At 42.0% G+C, this 20,214-nt stretch overlaps 1 protein-coding gene across 2 annotated transcripts; it reads left to right on the top strand.

Moving 5' to 3' along the window:
* Window positions 1–656: 656 nt before the first annotated feature.
* Window positions 657–18,939, top strand: slc27a4 (solute carrier family 27 member 4). Of its 2 annotated transcripts, none has more exons than XM_020638063.3 (14): window positions 657–1,130; window positions 2,550–2,711; window positions 5,438–5,648; window positions 5,802–5,985; window positions 8,064–8,222; window positions 9,906–9,975; window positions 10,182–10,273; window positions 10,484–10,593; window positions 10,778–10,987; window positions 11,355–11,481; window positions 12,478–12,615; window positions 13,001–13,165; window positions 14,453–14,599; window positions 14,807–18,939. In XM_020638063.3, the coding sequence occupies exons 2-14, from the start codon at window positions 2,551–2,553 to the stop codon at window positions 14,962–14,964; spliced, it is 1,932 nt and encodes a 643-aa protein (XP_020493719.1). In that variant the 5' UTR covers window positions 657–1,130; window position 2,550; the 3' UTR covers window positions 14,965–18,939. The 2 variants fall into 2 exon arrangements, with proteins under 2 accessions (XP_020493719.1, XP_020493720.1); XM_020638064.3 differs by lacking the exon at window positions 657–1,130 and adding an exon at window positions 2,333–2,424.
* Window positions 18,940–20,214: the final 1,275 nt, after the last annotated feature.

Raw genomic sequence — 20,214 nt, 5'->3', positions numbered from 1 at the left:
TAGGCCTATAGGTAACTCACTTACTATCTGTGGAGCCTATTCAATCCACATATTGAAGCATGTTTGAGTTACTTCTGCATCATTACAAAGTGAGGCCTAAATGTAGCCTACTGTCAGAAAAACCTGCAGATTATAAATGAATAAACAGTAGTTTTGTTGGTGAACACCGGCTGTTATTTGACACCCTGTTCTTCCTTATTAATCGCTCCTTCAATAGCAATGAGAGGTCCACTTTTGTGTGTGTGTGTGTGTGTGTGTGTGTGTGTGTGTGTGTGTGTGTGTGTGTGTGTGTGTGTGTGTGTGTGTGTGTGTGTGTGTGTGTGTGTGTGTGTGTGTGTGTGTGTGTGTCTGACTAGATGTGCGTGGTCGTGTTGAGGCGGACTGTATGCGCAGAGGCAGGGTTCATCTTTGGCCACACGGCTCAGCATCAGGCTCCTGTTAGAACCGGGTGGAAACTGCTGCGCGTCGCTGCTGTCTGAGAGAGAGAGAGAGAGAGAGAGAGAGAGAGCGAGAGCGAGAGAGAGAGAGAGAAAAGCAGCAGGCAGAGCCACACCGCATTTCCTCTTCAGCAGTGCCGCAAACCCCGCCCATGCCGGATGGGATGTTTTACAAAAATCGCCCTCTCTGATTGGCTCAGCGACCTGCTCGTCGGCTCTTATTCCTGATGCACTGATGGGACGCTGACGGCAGTAGGCGGGCGCAGCTAAGAAAATTATAAGGTCATTTGAATTACGCTTTGCTAGGCGAGCTTATCGGCTACAATGAACCCAGAAATGATATCAGCGAGTGTGACAATGGACGGATGATGATCGCGGGGTCAAAGTCGACACACGCAGCCGGGCGGAATTGACGCCCGGAGCCGCTGGAGAGGAGAGGAGAGGAGAGGAGAGGAGAGAGGAGCAGCTCGTTGTGGTATTAACAACAGGAGGGGATCCCGGTGCCGTGTGTGCGTTTCTGTTGAGCCAAGCGAGCGGCGGCGAGGAGCGGAGGGAGGTGGAGGGGGGGGCGACCAGGCGACCAGGCTACCCTAAGCCGATCAAGGCGGCGGAATCGCACCATAACCACCTTTCACGTCTTGGGTGTTTCTGCGCATCTAGATGCTGTAAAAAACGCTGTGAGCCAGGTGCAAGGTATGTAAAAAAAAAAAAAAAAAAACAGATCACCCCGAGATGACTGAGCGCCCCCGCGATGCTCCTCTCTCCACCAGATAAGATTAGCCAGGAGGGAAAAGGGAACGGAGCCCCGGTTACGACTCTATTGTCCTCTGTCCGCCCTGTGAAAGATTGACCCCACTGTTTAGGACTCAAGATGTGGCCCGACACTTTAATATCAGACAGCCCCCACCCTCCCTCAGTTGCATGAAGGGTAATTTAGCCTGCGTGAACGTGGACGTGCGTGTTCAGCAAGCATGCCTCTTCATCCTAAAAGGCTTCTGCTGCTGTCACACCGTGTCCATCCGCTTCCTCGCTAAGCCGATGCGCGCAATGCACTGCGCATCCTGCTTCCCAAGGAGCGTCTGCAACATCGGTAACCTACATCAGGTTAGCCCGTTAGGACACCGCTTCAAACCGGGGGCAAGGCCCATCTTGAGGCGCACATGGCACACGGCTAAAGAGGGGCGAAGCCAAGCCTGTCATTTCTCCTCCATTACCGCAACATGATGCTACGCGCCTCTTAAATTTCCGGGTGTAGCAGCAAGCAGCAGAGTGATGAAGCTTTTTTTTTTTTTTTTTCTTCTTCTCTTCTTGCTCTGAAATGGCCAGAGACTTCTCAGTGTATTTTTAACCCGTCATGTCGATCATTCGGGCCTAATTTAATCGTTCACGACCGGCTGTCATGTTTGGTCCATGTTTGAAATAGCAGCATATTGACTTCATTTACAACTTAGAGCCACATGCAAAAAAAGAGGCAGACCATAAATAAGAAGTGTGAGCCTACTCACATAAAACACAAATTCCAAAGTGATAAACAGAAATAGCAGACCCTGCAGTGTTTTGTACCCGGGCTAATGAATAGATAATAGCAGTCATGTATCCCTTAGCCTGCTTTAGGATCATCTTCCCAGCTGCTCTCTGGTGGCAACTGAGCACCAATGTCAACACAAGCTGTCCTCTGCTGCTCTCACTTGTCACTATGGACGATTATTATTTTTTTTTTTTCAAATACTCTAAAGCCTTTTATTATAACTGTAAGAGAAATAACAAGGGATCCCTATGTTTTCACAACTCAGTCCATATGAGATCAAATATAGTGCTTGTGACCCCTGACCTGATTTCACACAACCAGTTTATAACTTGTTTCACAAATGTAACCTCTGACCTGAATTCTAGCAGTCTGGCAGTGTCACAGAGTGAGGGTTACAGTGTGCGCAGAACGATAGTAGACAGCTGTTTAAGTGGTTTGCTTGAAGAGTATCTGATAGAAGTAAGTTTTAAGATGACTTATTTTCTCCACTAGAGACGATTTCTTCGGTAGGAAATATGTGTGATTAGTCGCAGCGGTCTCAAGCTTTTATCTGTATCTATTTATACGTGTGTGCATTCTTTCAGGATGATGCGTCTAGCGTGTTGCACGGCCCTGCTGTTCGTGCTGAGGCTGCTGGTGGGCTTGCCTTGGTACCAGGTTCTCCCGGCCGTCTCTATTTTCTACCTGGGAAGTGGAGGATGGAGCTTCCTGCAGATATTTGCCAAAACAGTCGGCAGAGACTTACAGTAAGTGCTGGGATGTCCTGTATGTGTTCGTGTTGTTTTGGGGTTATTGAGAAAGCCATGGGATTTTAATGTTTTACAAGCAAATGTATTTAGTCGCAGTAGCTACATTGCAACCAGTCAGATCATGACTTACTGCCTGCTGTTTAGAGGGAGCCACAGCCAAAGTGCAAACAGTGCAGCCAGTAAGAATTTTGACAATGACAAATATTCTGTAGGTTTCTGGCTCTCAGATTATTGGGCTTGAAAGCAAACAATGAGGGTAAAGTGGTGACGTTGAGCTACATTTAGAGTGTCAACATGGAAGATTTAAACGGTATTTGAAATGTGGCTCCCATAGCAGTCCCATAGCGCTGCCTTTTTCTATTTGACAGTTCAAATACTTTGTATGTTTTGAAATGTACGATTGCTCCGCAGTGTCTGTTCATTATAGACAGGAGAGAAGCTACAAGTCCCATTATTACATCAAATGCAAAGGAATACACAGCCCGGCCACAGAAAATGCGTCTCTGTCGGAGTGCAGGCATTGTGATTGTAAAAGTATCTGAAAGTAGTCGGAAGTTGCTGAAAACAAGACCTAAATTATGAAACGAAATTAACGTTGAATACTTAGCTCCTGTAAAGTAGTGGACATGAAATTAATTCTGTATGTAATTAAACTGTCGCACATTTACAAAGACATAAATGTAGACAGGTCTGGGCTATGAGTCAAAGTTATCATTTATAACCTCTTGACTGACTGATGTACAGTATGATAACATGTTGATAATGACACATAGAGATACACTTTAATACTGTCTAAGTTAATTATTAAAAAGCATGCATCAACTCAGAATTCACAACCTTCAAATGACACCACACTTCAGGACATCAGCAGTTCGTCTCAATAACACATCAGTCATTATATTTATCTTGACTCTGAGTTCACCTTTTGTACATTGGAGGAGCATGTGCAAGAAACATGTTTCCACACCTTTACCCTCTCAGAGTGTCGTCTCTGACTTGGAAACACAGAGCAGAAGCCTCCACAGGCTCAGTAAACAACACGACTGCTTATTCCAGTTGTTCATGTTTAAAAAAAAACCTGAAATATTTCAGACAAAGGACAATAGAGAGGTTGGGGGAAGGACTCCTTTTTTTTTCACCGTCTCACCTTAAGCCAATATTTACAGTTGGGGGTTACCATGGTAATTGGTTTGTGTTTAACTTCCTCTTCTTCCTCGATATCTCGAGATAAAACGGGAAATTGTAAAACACAAGCTTGCATGACCTCTCTATAAATAAACCCCCACAGGGACTGAAGTGGTTGTCATATGCACTTTACTGTGTCACACTGTTTAGGAAAGATGGTGTCAAAGGTCGACATTTAAAAAAAAAAAAAAAAAAAAAAAAAAAGCCTATAATTGAAGGATTTTAGGTTAAAGATTCACTCCATCTGACCCTGTCTGAGCATGCCTTTTCCACAGTGACTCATAAAAATCCTTTTGTGTGATTCGCTGGGACTAGACTCTGTTATTCACACTGTGGTTCACATCTTAATGCCTTTGTAATCTCGGCCACTCTCTAGAATAAACATTTTCTCCCCCCCTGTGAACACCAGTGATTGTCACTGGGTGGTTTAGTAGCAGAAAGCATCTATGTTTATAAGAATTGGCGGTAAATAGTAATTCTTTTCTTAATGGTACGGTTTGTTGCCTGCTCATCAAAGCCAATGAACAAACCAGCAAGTTAAATTATGGAGGTCGATAACATCTCTTTGTACCTTTACCAACATCAAGTCAGGAAGATAAGAAATAATCTTGTATTTAAGTGTAGAGTTCATGTTGCAACAGAAAAAAAAACTTCATTTGATCTTCTTGTATCTATCTGCACTTATAAAATGACAACAGTTAATCAGAGAGTTAATCCCCTCTGTGATGATAGAATCTCATCATTAAAGCGCTGAAGTGAAAAGGCTCACAGGTTTTTATGATTCTTCAGTGATTATACACCGCTCAGGAGAGTGCCCACTATCTGTACCTTGAAACCATAAAGCTAAATAGTCAAGTAACATCCTGCCATCTAGGCAGACTCTGCCCTTTTGGATCCGACCCCGCCATCTGTCATAATGTTTATGGATATAAAGGTTACATTTTACACAGGACAGAGATGACTTAAGGAGCTGGTTAGCGAGAGATGAACTTCAGAATATAATACTTTGAGTGACAGTCCTCGTGGTTTTTTTACATTTGAATCCCTGACAATTTTTCCAAAGTGTTATGTTTGATTTCCACCGTGCACAGGAAGTGACTCGTTTCCACCGTTTCACGTCACTACAATATGAAAGTCTTCATCAGATAAGAACTGAGATGAGTGTTAGAACGATAGAAGTCATCTTGTTGAATGATAATAGTTCAAATAAAATAACCAACAAGTCAACCTACATCTGTGTTTGTCTTGGAAAATGGCTTGCAGCAACAAACGTAGCTTAGCAAATGTTTGTTATGATAAGGCTGTTTTGCTGTTACACCAAAGGGCATTTTGTCTTTTACGATCCTTACAAAAGAGAGACAGGAAATTAAAAGAGGAGAGAATGAGGGATGGCATGCAGCAAAGGGCAGAGGTCGGATTCAAACCCATGGCCGCTGCAACAAGGATTATAGCCTCTGTACACAAGGCGTGCGACATAACCACTAAAGCTAAAGGCGCTTCATTTCCCCCTCTTAATGATATTTCTTTTGCCCCTTCAGTGCTGCGTTTGTGTTGTTGCGGGTGAAGATGAACGTCAGACGCCACCTCAAAGAGAAGAACACCATTCCCAAGATCTTCGCCGAAACGGTGCGTCGCCACGGGGACAAAACAGCGCTGATCTTCGAGGGAACCGGAGAGAGATGGACCTTCAGACAGCTGGATGAGTACTCCAACAGAGTGGCCAACATGCTGCTGGAACGGGGTTTCAGGGTATGTATAGAAAACAAAATGTTTGAAGAATCAGGGCTTTGTGATTTCTGGAATATTCCTTGGAAGAGGCTTCAGAGGAATACATTTTTGTTTCTGAATGAAACCACCATCTGTGGTCAAAGTGGTAATAGCTGCCCTATTTTCTGTCCTCAGGAGGGCGATGTGGTAGCCCTTTTCATGGAGAACAGGTCCCAGTATGTGGGCCTGTGGCTGGGCATGGCCAAGATCGGAGTAGAGGCCGCTCTCATCAACTTCAATTTAAGACTGGAGGCCTTGGTCCACTGTGTCACTATCTCCAACGCCAAGGCTGTGGTGTTTGGCTCAGAGCTGACTGACGGTAAGAGCGATGGTGGTGGTGGTGGTGGTGGTGGGGGGGGTGTTTAAAGCCCAGAGAAGCATCCAAAATCTATGTGGCCAATTTTGTCTGTTACAGTAGAAGTAGTGTCACGTTTATAGAGAAAAACCTGAAGTGTGTCTCACCCTGTAAAGCTTCAGAGTGCCTCTGTGCTTCCACCGGCATGAGAGAGGTAAGTGGTGAAGGGAGGAAGCAACAGAGGTCATAAAAGATAGATCAGAGAGGGGAGCTGTAAGGCCAGTTAATGGCTGATAGATGGAAGAAAACCTCATGTAGTGGAGAAGTGCCTGCAGTGTTCAGCCTCTGAGTGATGGGTAATTGACTAAAACAGATTTTAAACCCATCATTAACATGTTAAACTCAGTTAGCAGGGTCACTTCTTGTTTTTATATTTGGGCAATACAAATCTGCAATCACCGGATACAACCATTCTGTGATTATCCATAAAGTACAAGACAATCGTGAAATGATATACAGCATTATATCCTATTAAAAAAAAAAGCCCTCCCAAAGGGTTGATTACAGGATTGATTGATTTCATCTCTTAACTTCTTTCTCACCGCCATCTGACTGTCTTCTTCTTCTTCTTCTTTAATCCCGCTGTCAACTTCTGTTTGCGTCACTCTCATTCATTTCGTAAGTGCCACCATGTGAGGAGTAGTGACACGATGAGTCAACTTTGCACATTGAAAACAAAATATAAATGTTTTTTTTTAGAATATGAGTCAGGATGATGATCTATTGCTGTGTCAATATTTTTTCCCAACACAAATTGGCAATATCACTATTTTTCAATGGATAGAAATGACAGCACATTAAAAGGTTAGGAAATGAGAATGTTCCTCCCTCTTCTTGTTTTTGACCCTGTATCTCTCTTATAGACAAACAGATTAAAAAAAAAAAAAAAAAAAAGCTCTATTTGCTCAGTGTGCAGTGATTTGTTGTTTTTACTTGGCAGTAACACTGAACACACTATCCACTGTAGCGCATTAGTGTGTGTGTTTAAATGGTCTGAATAGAACTAATAACCTGTTCTGATGTCTAATCTACTAACCTGCAGTGTTTAATGAAACCTGCTTTATATTGCTTAGACCTGGAAGGCACTCGTGGTATGAAAGTGCAGCGGCTCAGGAGAGTGGTCAAATGTAAAATAAGGGATCTGATTCAATCTCCTCGTGAACCTTTTTGTGTCCCTGCCCAATCTGAAAAAGTCCTGATCTCAACAGCTATAAAGAGGGAATGAGTTTGAGCTGTTCGTCTGGGAATTGGTGGAGCAGTCTGTGTATTGGACCGTGGGCTCGTCATGTGCTTTATGCCTTTTTAAGTAATTGGAAATGCTGGATCAATCAGTAGCACTGGCCAGCAAGACACAAGGCTATTAGATTAAGATGAAGTCCTTTCCTCTCTCTTTTTCTCATAATGTTTATCTACAGGTTCGCACTCCCCCCACCTTTCACCTGGCACCCACTCTTATTACCATACCCCATGCCTCCTTAGTTACATGTCTGATGCTGCACTTCCTGTCCTTCTCTTTCCACCAATCAATCAATCTATCACCTGTCTGAAACCATCTGAGGACTGAATGAGTTCTCCGAGGTATACTGGTCATTTTCTTATCGGAGCTGTATAAATAAAAAGATTCCAACAAATGTTAAGTTAGTCTCCTGTAGAGAGGAGCATCCAGCCTTATTTTACAGGAAACAAGGGTGTACTGTGTACTGTAGGTGTAACTGGTAAGAAATCATAAAACAGGGTCATGTTTGTTTTAGGGATGAGGAGGGTGCATGTCACCAAAGTAAAAACTGACATGAAAACTGGGTCCATTACCCTAAATCGGGGTGGGGGGGGCATTGGAATGAATTTTCTGTGTCTGTAGAGACAGACTATTTTTGCATTAGTCGACCTAAACTTTACAAATATCAAATTACGCCTGTTTTTCTGTTGGTGCATAAATGTTGTGCCACACAAAATTGTCTTACAGTTTGTGATTGGTGATCTGTGATTGTTCAAGTTTGTAAAAAATCAAAATTGACCGTCAAGTGTTACTCTCCCTCTCGTAGCCATGTCAGAGGTCCACAGTTCAATGGGGACCAAAGTGCAGATGTTTTGCTGTGGTGACTTGGACCCCAAACGAGTCCCACAGGGGACCGAGTGCCTGGAGCCCCTGCTGGACAGTGCCCCGTCTCATCTGCCAAGCCGTCCACAGCGCTGCTTCACCGGTGAGAATCAGCGCATAACACCACTTCACAGGAAAGGAGATCAGAGTTCAAAGAAGTTCATTCAACAACAAAGAAAAAAAACATTTTACAGATGCATTTGAGAGTCAAAACTCATTTCAAGGTTTTTTTTTTTGTGCTGGCTGTTATCATAATTCTGCTACCAAAGTTTCGGGAGTCACTCAAACCGACAGAACCGATTTAGAAAGTCCTTTGTTTGCATTCGCTGTTAGTCTTACAGCGCAGAGCAGCTGACAAGTGGTGAGAAATACTGTCAGAGCGAGGCACCGACTCACAATTAAATCCTATCACTCAGAGGGAAAATAGAAATGTCAAGAGTCATATATCTTAATTTCTTGTTTTTCATCTGTTTATCTGTCTACAGCTGCTGGTTTTCTAAAACACACTCAGTGTTGATGCTTCAAATAGGATTGTTTTAGATGCAGCAAAAATATCGACAAATAAACACAGAGGCAGACACATGTATGATGTTTATTGTGCTCTTGAGCTAAATGAATGAACTGATTTTTTTGACCAAAGTGTCTCTGCTCGTACACAGTCACTGTTATTAGTAATTACTGATGACTCATCACCAGAGGGCTGCTTGTTTCTAAGGCAACCTATGATGCAGTGCATCGGTCGAGGAGGGGAACCAATTTAATGCACAGCATTAATAATCAAGTCATGAAGTCATAGATTTCATTAATAAAGCCTACAGTCAAAAAATGGCCTCTAAGGCCTCATTATCTGGACGTATTTATCGCCCTCTATGAGTACAGCCTCAGTGTGGATGTTATTGATTCCATTATTGAGCGTATTATCATTTGATTCAAAGACTTCCTTAGACTTTGTATCTCAATCAAAATGATTCCTAGTAAAAGAAAGCAGTTGAATAAATAAAAGATAAAAGGGTCGGCCAGTTTTCAGAACGATGGTTCGAGTCCTTCTTCCACTTTAGCTCTGGAACAGTACATGTGATCACTGACAGCCAAGCGGAGTGTGGCAGCAATAAAAGCTGTGATCTTCAATGATCTTTACACATTTATATCTCTGTTAATCCCGACTGATGCCATAATACTGCCACGTTGAGGCTAGCAATTTATTATGTAATCCGAGTTGTGGTTTGTAATTCTTTCTGATTTGCTCCTCACAGAGAATCTCTTGTTACTGACATGCAGCTGTTGACTATGTTAGTCTGTTGTTTCTGTTGGAAGGCTGTAAACTAATTTGCCCTTCTGGGATTAATTATGTTTTTTGAATCTTGCTGGTCCTGCTGGTCTTGCTGGTCCTGCTGGTCTTGCTGGTCCTGCTGGTCTTGCTGGTCCTGTCTTCCCAAAACATTTTAGTGATTAGAGATGTTTTAATACACAGGCAGCATGTTGTGCTGAGTTCAATCAGAATGAGTACACTTAGCACCACTCAGTCAGCAAACATTGGCACCCACACAGCTAAACAACTCAGTGAACTGTTAAAGAGTTTGTACGTAAGTTTGTGATCCAGTTCCCTTTTTTGTATATCAAAGCCAGAGAGTGCATTTCCTGTTTAGTGGGGGTTGAAAGTTAAAAGACGAAAAATTACAAACTAATATGAAACAATTTCGGTACTCATAAAAGTGCTCAAATCAGTCGAAGCACTTTATTCCTTGATGTGAATGTTATCTGACTGTCACTCGGCTTTCTCTTTCAGATCGCCTGTTCTACATCTACACGTCGGGCACCACTGGGATGCCTAAAGCTGCTATCGTTGTGCACAGCAGGTAGGAAAGAACCCTGTAGCAAACTAGGACTTGCAGCTGCTGCTCTCTTTTTTATATATATATATATCCGTGCAGCTTTCATGTTTAATATTAATCCTGTTTGATGAGAATGGAAGAGAAAAAACATCCAACTTGTTTGTCTTGTTTGAATTACTTCTTGAACTCTCTTCCCTCGCCCTGCCTCACTCCCTTCCTGGTTTTTTCAGGTACTACCGCATGGCAGCCTTGGTATACTATGGCTTTAGGATGACATCTGATGATGTGTTGTATGATTGCCTTCCGCTCTACCACTCTGCAGGTAAAACTATAACTGTGTAAGGATTTCTTTTGGGGGGGGGGGATGTTTAAAGATACAGTGTCGATACAATATGCATTTTTATGTCAGAAAGTCCAGCTGCTCCCTTCACGCCTTTTTAAATTGAAACAACATCCAAAGAGTTGAATTATATGGCTCCATGTAGAAGCTCTTATTCGTTCACCCTTACAGCTCATATTTCTTTGTCTACAGGTAACATTGTGGGAGTGGGCCAGTGTTTAATACACGGCATGACTGTAGTCATCAGAAAGAAGTTCTCAGCTTCACGATTCTGGGACGACTGCTTCAAATACAACTGCACTGTGAGTATAATGTAGATTACGAGACACTGCAGAGTAGCGCATCACAATCTCACTGTGTGGTGGAAAGATGTCAACATTGGTGTCTTTGAATCCCTCTTTTATATTATTATAAGTTTGGTAATCACTGAATATTCTGTCTGTTCTTATCTCCCCGTCTTGACTGCGTTGCTCCGCTCTCCTCCAGATTGTGCAGTACATCGGAGAGATCTGCAGGTACCTGTTGAACCAGCCCATTAGGGACACGGAGAGGCAGCACCGGGTGCGCATGGCCCTGGGCAACGGTCTGCGGCAATCCATATGGGAGGAGTTCATGAACCGCTTTAACATCCCACAGATCGCAGAGTTCTACGGAGCCACAGAGTGCAACTGCAGCCTGGGCAACTTTGATAACAAGGTGGGGAACGTGTTCTGCAACAAAGTGATGATGGTGCCCGAACAGGCTTTTAATACTTTGTCGTACTAAATTACCTTTGTTGATCTGCGCTGGCAAATCAGCATCATTATGGTGAAACTCCCTCTACTGGAATATTGAAGACTCCCACTACCCACTCAAGTGGTTTCATCTAAAATAGTTTGACATAATGTTTAACGGCTTTTCTTATGTCGCTCCTCTTCATATAGCGTCTTCTGTTAATCTGAAAAGATGCTGTTTTCTCAGTTTGGGTAGCTTCTTGTCATTATTGCAGCACTGCAGCTTTTGGCTGCCTTTCGTTTCAACACTGACAGCTTTGTTGTTGTTGTTTATATTTTTTGTGGTCTAGGTTGGAGCATGTGGCTTCAACAGTCAGATTCTGCCTTTCATCTACCCGATCAGACTGGTGAGGGTCGATGAGGAGACCATGGAGCTCATTCGGGGACCCGACGGTGTCTGTATTCCGTGTAAACCCGGTACGTTCAATGTCCACACAGGTTACCCCGTACAACAATCGAGAAACACGCACATCCAAACCAAAGAGGGCGGGTGAATGCAGTGAAAAGAAAGAAAAAGTAGCGACAAGACGTCCATTTCTGTGCTAACACATATTACCTCCCCACCAAGTTTGAAGTTGAAAAGACTGAAGTTCAAACAGAAACCGACTCAGGAGTACACACAGCTGTTCAAAGATTGTACATTGCATGTTTGATCATCAGTAAAATAAAGCTTGAGTCTGTACTTTTAGGAATGTCAAAATCAGATGTTTAGCTTGCTTCACATGAATATATTGAAAGGGAAACTCGACATCTATCAGAAACCAATAATCTAAACTGACTGCAAAGTAGTGATGATTGTAGTACTGCTTGTTTTTCTTGTATTCTGAAATTTGAACTTCAAATGTTTCAGTAAGTTTGTATCACACTCAGCTTATAGGTTAACCGTCTCGCTTAAAAAAAATAGGATAGGATAGGATAGTACTTTATTGATGCCCAGAGGGGAAATTCGGGCGTTACAGCAGCACAGACAAGAAAGCTCAAAATACACATTAAACAGAATAGATAAGATAAATAAAAATAAAAACAGGGAGTATATACAGTACAAAATGAATGATGAAGTTAACTGGGGGGAATTGAGAATTGAAACAGTATTTGAAGAGAATGACAAGATAAAGTGACAAGTGATGATTAAAGTGATCATTTAAAGTGAAATGATTGCTGAACCTTGTGTAAACGACTTAAGGGTTGTATTTAGGACAAACATGAACCTTTGCAAATACAACTGGATGAAGCTTAAACAATCCAACCTGAGTTTGAAACTGCTCATTTTACTCCACATAAACTGCAGTTTAATTCAGAAACTCTTCTCTGCTTTATGTCTCTCTCTCTCTCTCTCTCTCTCTCTCTATCTCTATCTCTCTCTCTCTCTCTCTCTCTCTCTCTCTCTCTCTCTCTCTCTCTCTCTCTCTGTAGGCGAGCCCGGCCAGCTTGTCGGCAGGATCATTCAGAATGACCCTCTTCGGAGGTTTGATGGCTACGTCAACCAATCAGCAACCAGCAAGAAGATTGCCCATAATGTCTTCAAGAAAGGAGACACTGCCTATCTCTCTGGTAAGAGTCATTTATGCCTCTTTCACACTTGTACACAACTCCTGAAAATGTGCCCTTGAAGTCAGGGTGAGCAGTTAGGAGATGTAGAGATTATTCAGGAACGTTCACTGCGAGACAGCGGGACGGGGTGATGGTGTTTATATCCCGCAACCTTTACGTGATCGTTGTGACCTTCATGAATGTAATATAACGACTTCATTATGTTTTCTGATCGCCAGTATGTTCTTCTCTGCTCTTTGATTTAACTGTGAATACGAAGACTTCCAAGCAGCGCTGTTGTTTGGAGTGCTGTGTGAAAAAAACATTTTACATACATAAAATGATATACGCAGTATCATGTAATCATGCTGATTACATACATTTACATGATCCTCCCTCTCACCAGGTGATGTGCTGATCATGGACGATTGCGGCAGCATGTTCTTCAAGGACCGCACCGGAGACACTTTCCGCTGGAAAGGAGAGAACGTCTCGACGACCGAGGTGGAGGGGACTCTCAGCAGGCTGCTGGACATGAAAGATGTGGTGGTGTATGGCGTTGAAGTACCAGGTAAAGTCTGTTAATATACATGCAGGAATATGTGTTCTTACTTAAAGTCTAGACCAACGGACCTTAGCTACCAAGACGTCGCCAATTTTGTCGGGGAACGACCTTTTGAAGGCTCAAATTTGGGGTTCTTGCCGTGGCCGTGTTGGTTGTCTGGAGCCAGAAGGTTGCTAGTATTTGAAAGAGAGGGAGGCACTGGAGAGGAGCGAGGGGTCAACAAAAGCCAAGTTGTTGAAGCTAAACAGTCAACACTCATGGCTCATTTATTAGCAGCAGAATGAGCCTGACAGAGTTTTCTTCACTATGAGACTCTTTTTTTTTTTTTTTTTTTTTTCAAAAAATATTTGTATTATACTTTTTACTTTTAAACACACATACAGACAATTCAAACAGTACAACAGAACTGCATCACTTCAAACAAGAAATCTTCTCAGTTATTCTCTGTAGGAAAAAGCCTCATTAATAACATGAAACTAAATTTTCATTCCCTATAAAAAATGAAGTAAAGACTTCTTGTTTGGCATGTCAATATGATAAACCGCTCAGTGAGCTTTGCATTATTTACATTTACATTGTTTGTCTGATATTTGCATGAAAACCCCCATGAGGCACCATCAACACATACTGTACATGGCCAGATTTCAGTGACTGAAGATGAAAGCAGACAGCTCTAGGCCCCCATCTGTCATATATGTCCCTTTTATTATGCATAACTTTAGGCCTTATAATATAATGTAAACATATGAGTTATGTCCAGATAGCCTAAGAGAGCCTAAACAGTTCTTTGGACCAGGCTGTTGGCATTTCCGTTGACTATATTTCTCAGCCCTGAAGGTTGCTGATTGGTCAATCCTTAACGTGTGTCATTTTGTTTTGAGCTGTGCAAGAGTTGGCACGACGTAAAATGCCAGCTGCCTAATTCTGTCATTAGAATCATTTAATATGTGTATGAACGGAGAGCTGAATCAAATATTGTGTTGAAATGTCATCACAAATAATATCATGAATATCATGCTGTAGTGGAGGAAAAATCGCAGGTTCTACTTCCAAGCTGCTGTGATTTGTTAAGATTACTTATTTATTTATTTATTCATTTAGATCAGATATTCCAAGAGGACATTTATGTTGCTAAGGAGCCAAGTTAGACAAAAAACTATCGAGATAAATACAATCAGTGATGTGTAGAAACAAGCAACTGTGTAAGTGAGACACTTTGTAAAGACATACTGGTGGTCCTGGCTTCTCTTGAGCATCTCCCTGATGTTCAAAGTCTCTGTTTTGTGTGCACAGGAGCTGAGGGAAAGGCTGGAATGGCAGCCATCGCTGATCCTTCTCACTCCACCGACCTGGAGAAGTTTGTGAAGGATATGGAAAAGGCTCTGCCTCCGTATGCAAGACCAGTATTCCTCCGCTTCCTGCCAGAGGTCAACAAGACAGGTGACATGTTCTTTTAATAGCCAAATGGTAAAAGGAAACAATATAACATGCAGATTTATAATATTACTTATTTCTGATCTATGTGTCTTGAAGGACTTCTACATTAAACATGTATTGCACTGAGATAGTCAATGAAAGCAAAATGTGCTGTTAGACAAATTAAAAAGCTTAAAATGATCTCTCTGTCTGTCTCTCTCTCTCTCTCAGGAACGTTTAAGTTTCAGAAGACGGACTTGCGCCGGGACAGCTTTGATCCCACTGCAGTGTCTGACAGACTGTACTTCCTGGATTCCAGCAGAGGGCGCTATGCTCAGCTGGACGAGGAGCTTTACCGCTCCATACTGACAGGGAAACATAAATTGTGATGACCAGGCTGAACACTACATGTTAAAAAAAAAAAAAAAGAAAAGAAAAGAAAAAAACACCCAGACACACACACACTTATTCAAACAGATACAGAAAAGAAGACAATACTGGATGACCAGCAATGAAGGACCATGTCCCGATAAACATGAATGCATACAAAGTAATAGCCATACATACACTCCAAATGCCAACACATTAACAAACATTTATAAACCTACAATCACAACTACACATTATACTCATAGAACCACGTCGCTCTTTAAAATCTCTCAAATCAGACTTATGCACGCCACACACACACACACACACACACACACACACACACACACACACACAGCACCACTCCGTCCGTCCCGCCTGATGTCCCCCCTTGGCAACTCCTCTCGCTACCTCAGCAAACACAGAGAGAGTCACTCACCTGGTCTGTTTGGTAACTTGAACTCCAACACTTCATAGCCACACAATCTCCTCCCCCCCCCCCGCACACACCGGCCTCGAACAACCACCCAGGTGGTGTACAGGGCTGCCTGGCGTAAAGAATGCAAAAAAAAAAAAGAAGAAAAAAAAAGACAGATAACCACAGACTCGCAAGTGTGCTGAGGACGAGCATGGATTCAGCACAAAAAAGTGTTTGGGACAGCAGAGGGGCCGAGGCTTCTCTCGGTTCTTTGATTTATCAGGAAGATTGTTGTGTGAAAGACTGCAGCCTCCGCCGTGGACTCCACCTGCACTGTTAGCCAGCAGTGACACTCTCCTGTCTGTGTCTGAGGTTAACATTACTTTTTAAGTGTTTTTTTTTCCCCCCAAAAAGGGAACAAGGTAAAGGTTGTGAGGGATTTCAATTAGACCAGTGGTTGAAGCTGAAAGATTCACAGAAGTGCAATAGTGCTCCAGCGTAAGACAGTGCAATAATCAGCGGCACCACATGAGCGCTGATATAAAACAAAAGCTTCTCATTTAAATATGTCTGCATCACACCAAATATATTTAAGTTGTAGTAGTGTCTGTTTACATATTTAAGGAAATATGAAACTCTTAGTGATTTATGATGTTGTGAAAGCTTTCTCTTTTGACTATCGAGTTGTTTTTGCTTTATGTTTATCCAGATGCATCCACCAGAAGCACTTCTTAAAAGAAGCTGCAGTGCACATTTTATATCAGCTGCTGGAACACAAAGTCAAGTGATCTGATTGGTTCAACCCTGGGCTAAATACATCCAGGTTTTTTTTGTTTGTTTTTTTCACAGACACAGGACATTTTCACACACTGAGCTGACATGCAATCTGCAGGTTTTGTCCCTAAAAAGACACCTATCTTAGGATGTGTGCATTTTTTTCCCCTGAAACACAAAAAGAAGAAGAAGAAGAAGAGAACCTGGACGAAGACAGAGACGCACCAAATCCTCCTGATAGACAAAGACCTGTGTTTCCATCAATCTTCTGGTGCTAAAGAGGGTTTTCAAGTGAGCCGAAAGATCCAAAGATACAAAGGCGGGAGTGGAGACGTGTGTGAAGAAAAGTAGAAGAAGAGAAAATGTGCTTTGTCATGTATGTTTTTTTTTTTTTTTTTTCTGTCTGTCGTCGTCAGAGGTTGTATAGCAGCATGAATGAGCATCACCAACCACAAGCAGAGCACTGTGCCTTACTGTGAGTTCAGCTCCCAGACTCACAGGCCCTGGCCACCAAAATAGTCTCTCAAAGGGTCCCTTATGTCTGACTCAACTTCACTCATTTCCTTTATTTCAACCTACTGTAATCTGCTCTGTCGCTTACAAGTTCCCTGTCAAAGAAGTGTTAGCAAAGTCCATCTAATTCTGAAAATCCTCTTTTAAGAATCTATGGCTGTCCAGCCAGGTGCAAGAAGAGGTTAGATGTTTTTTATTTTTTTTAAATCAGTCTGTATTCCCCTCTTTCTTACTCTAACCATGATTCGTCTTTAACCGTCTTTTCAGTCACGTGTTGTCTCTTTGGTTGTCGTCAGTAAAGTTCCTATTCGCTCAGCACCTTTTTATGTGAAGCCTTTTTTCACTCTGCCAAGCACTCGTGTCGTTCTGATTCATCATGTCTAACCTCTTCTTTGTCCACAGATCGCCCTCTCTTCAAGACCTTCGTTTCATCCTCACTGTCTCTGCTCAATCACGCCCTGTCTGCTTCATTCTGATAATGGTACAAACTGTAGATCCATTCTTTTCCCAATTGGAGTTTGATTTGTGGCCTGATGGATGTTTCTTTCATCCACCTGGTGACACAAAATCTCCAACTAAACACTCTATAAACAACAACCTTTTACTGATATGTGTCTTGTATAGTCTGCCATTCCCCCCCCTGTGACTTCTCTTCTTTGACCTCTTTCTCAGTCGCCTCAACACAGCCAGTCTGACTGTTGCTTACATTGTGTAACGGGTTATATGAAGACTGGCTGTATTGAGAGGACGCATTCATTTACATGTTTATTTCTTTCCCCCTTGTGGCGATGCTTAGGCTGCTTTGTTTCCTGCAGAATGATTCTCAGCAGGGTCAAAATGCATGATTCGTACTCTGCACTGAAGAGTGCAGACGGTCGAAAAAAATTGACGTTTGATAGAAAAGGAAATTCATGGCTGCTTCCTCTATGGTTTTAGTTCAAAAAGTCTCTCTCACTTTGTATTCATTCTTTAATGATGAGTGTGAAATATTCCCCATGAGTGTCTGAAGAAACAAAATGAGTGACCAATGATGATGATGATGATGTTGTAACGTTACATGTGTATCTAAGGGAACAGTCTGGCTGGTATGATGCTTTGAGCCCAAGGGTTTCACTCGCTGACCCCTGTCTGAACAGCTGCACAGCAGAGCACTCTGAAAAAGATGTTTCCATTTTACTCTTTTTTTTTTTTTTTTTTAAATGGGTTTAAATTATTATTTTTGAAAGAACTGTTAATTATGCTTTGTGTGTTTCACTGCTGAATATGTTTGCTTTGTTTTTTTTGTTTTTTTGTCTGGATTCATAGCTTTGTGATTTTTGGTTTAAAAGGGGGGGATACATGCATGAGTGTAAGACAATCGAATGGCAATGTGTTTTTTTTTGGGGGGGGGGGGGTGGGTTCTTTAAAAAAAAAAAGAAAAAAAGAAGGCACTAGGAACCAGCCAGAGAGCAACATTTTCTAGATCATGCTGTTGTACATGGTGGAGGTGGTTTACATGTTACCAAAAATAGATGGCAAAACTAAACGCAGCAGATGCCATGAAAAACATGTCAGTTTCTTCAGGACTGTGTTGATATTTTTGAGACATTTGTTTGACCAAAGGGGGGCGCTGTGACCTCAGCAACAGTTCTTCAGAAAGTCAGAATGCCACATATATATATACATATACCATCATTTATCAAGCAGTCTCTGGACCTAATGGGTAGAATTGGAAGAACTGTGGATTGGAATTTATTGTTGAAAATTAAATTTTCTATCATATGTTTCACAGTTATCTCTGCAGGAAAAAGACAAAAACAAGAATGTCACCTTAAATGTCTAGCTCAGATTATACAGCTGTCATTGCACACCAGGCACATATCAGGCGCCCTGGCTAAACAATTATGCTTTCTCACATTTCTGTCTCTGACTGTCCTTCATGCCTCTGATCAACAGTTCTGCTTTTTTTTGTGTGCAATTTTTGTTTGTCGGTTTTTTCCCTGCCATGCTCCTCAGGAACATCCAGCAGTGCTAGAGAAGGCAACAAGTTTGTACACGTCTGCCTATGTGAGTGAAAGGTTGTTGTTTTTTTTTTATTATTATTATTATTTCTATTTAATTTAATGGTCTCGTTGCACAGGCGGCAGCATTCAGCTCTTGCAGAGTGTTTAGGGGAGGTCTGTGAGGTGTGCACACACTGATGCCCTCTTGTCCACTGAAGGCTCGCTGTATACGTCGTGCATTTCAAAAGAATGAGATAAATGCAGTGCTGCAAAGAATCATTATTAATAAAAACTATTTAAATTGCTCACTCAGGCTCTGATTGTTGCGCCGCTTCTCTGTGATGGAGCAGATTAACGCCTGACTGCTGTGTTTTTGATCAACCAGATACGTACTAGTAATACTGGAAGATGTTCTGGTTCCTTTTTTCAACGTGTCCTTCACAGAAAGGGTTCCCTGCACAGGTGGTCTTACAAGACCCTAGAAAACATCATCGACATGGGCAAGTACATTTTGAATGAAAATAAAATCATACGTTGTGGTCAGAGGCGCTGTTTGTCAACAGGCAACTGCTTGGGGCCCCAGACTAGTAAGGGTCACCTGAGGGCTCAGCAACTTAAACCAAAGCAGAGGCTCAAATTGTTCAAATTTTGCAATTACAGCACTCACTTTTGTTGCTCTGCTAACTGTGCATGCATTATCGGTGTGATAACCAAAGTGTGTCAATGAAAGTGAACAAAAAGAAAAATGTAGAGGAATAATCTGTCTACAGGAGAGAAAAATAAACTAGAAAGAAATGGTGATGAATGCTGGTTGGAGGGTCCCCCCCCCCCCCCCCCCATACTCCAGAATCGTCACTGATTGTGGTACATGACAAACAATGGTAAACCAAATATTTGCACAGTCATGCTCCTGAGATATTACAACATCACCACTTGTTTATAACTTAAATAAATCAAACATTAAGCGTCCTCCTGTGCTGTTGGAAGATGTTTAACACAAACTAAGCTACCTGAAACACTTAGGAGTAGGCTGCTAAACATACTAAACACAAATGTGGACAATCTTCAGACACTTTGCAAGAAAAGCTGAGTACTATAAGAGCTGACAAGACTTGACAATCAAAAGAAAGGTGCATTTCATTTTCCAGCTCTTCATGGTCACACTGAGAGCACCTTTTACGTTCCTCTGGGATTGATTGGACGTGTGTTTCTGATGCTACATGACCATACCACATTGTAGCTGTGCACAGATAATTACTTTTTTATGCCATTAAAATCATTACTTGTGTTGGGAATATTGCAAAAACTTTTTTTTTTTTTTACCCACCCCCCTCCTATAAACTCTTGTTTTTTTTTATCAGTCAAAGCAGATTAGGTCAAGCAGTTCTCTTGGGGTCACACTGGGACGTTTCCTGTAACAAAACTCATGCCTCAGAGCATTACTTCTTTTATGATCAATTCTAAAAATCCAAAAATCTTCTTAAGGCGAACATTAGATAAAAGTACGAGGGGCCGTTGAACAACAGAAGTAGTATTTAACTCACATGCAGTCGGATTTGAACTTGTTTTAACTTGTCCCTTTA

Source organism: Labrus bergylta, chromosome 17 (assembly GCF_963930695.1).
Source record: "Labrus bergylta chromosome 17, fLabBer1.1, whole genome shotgun sequence".
Taxonomy (NCBI): domain Eukaryota; kingdom Metazoa; phylum Chordata; class Actinopteri; order Labriformes; family Labridae; genus Labrus; species Labrus bergylta.
Note: the sequence above shows the minus strand (reverse complement) of the source record. Positions and strands in the feature narration are given on the sequence as shown.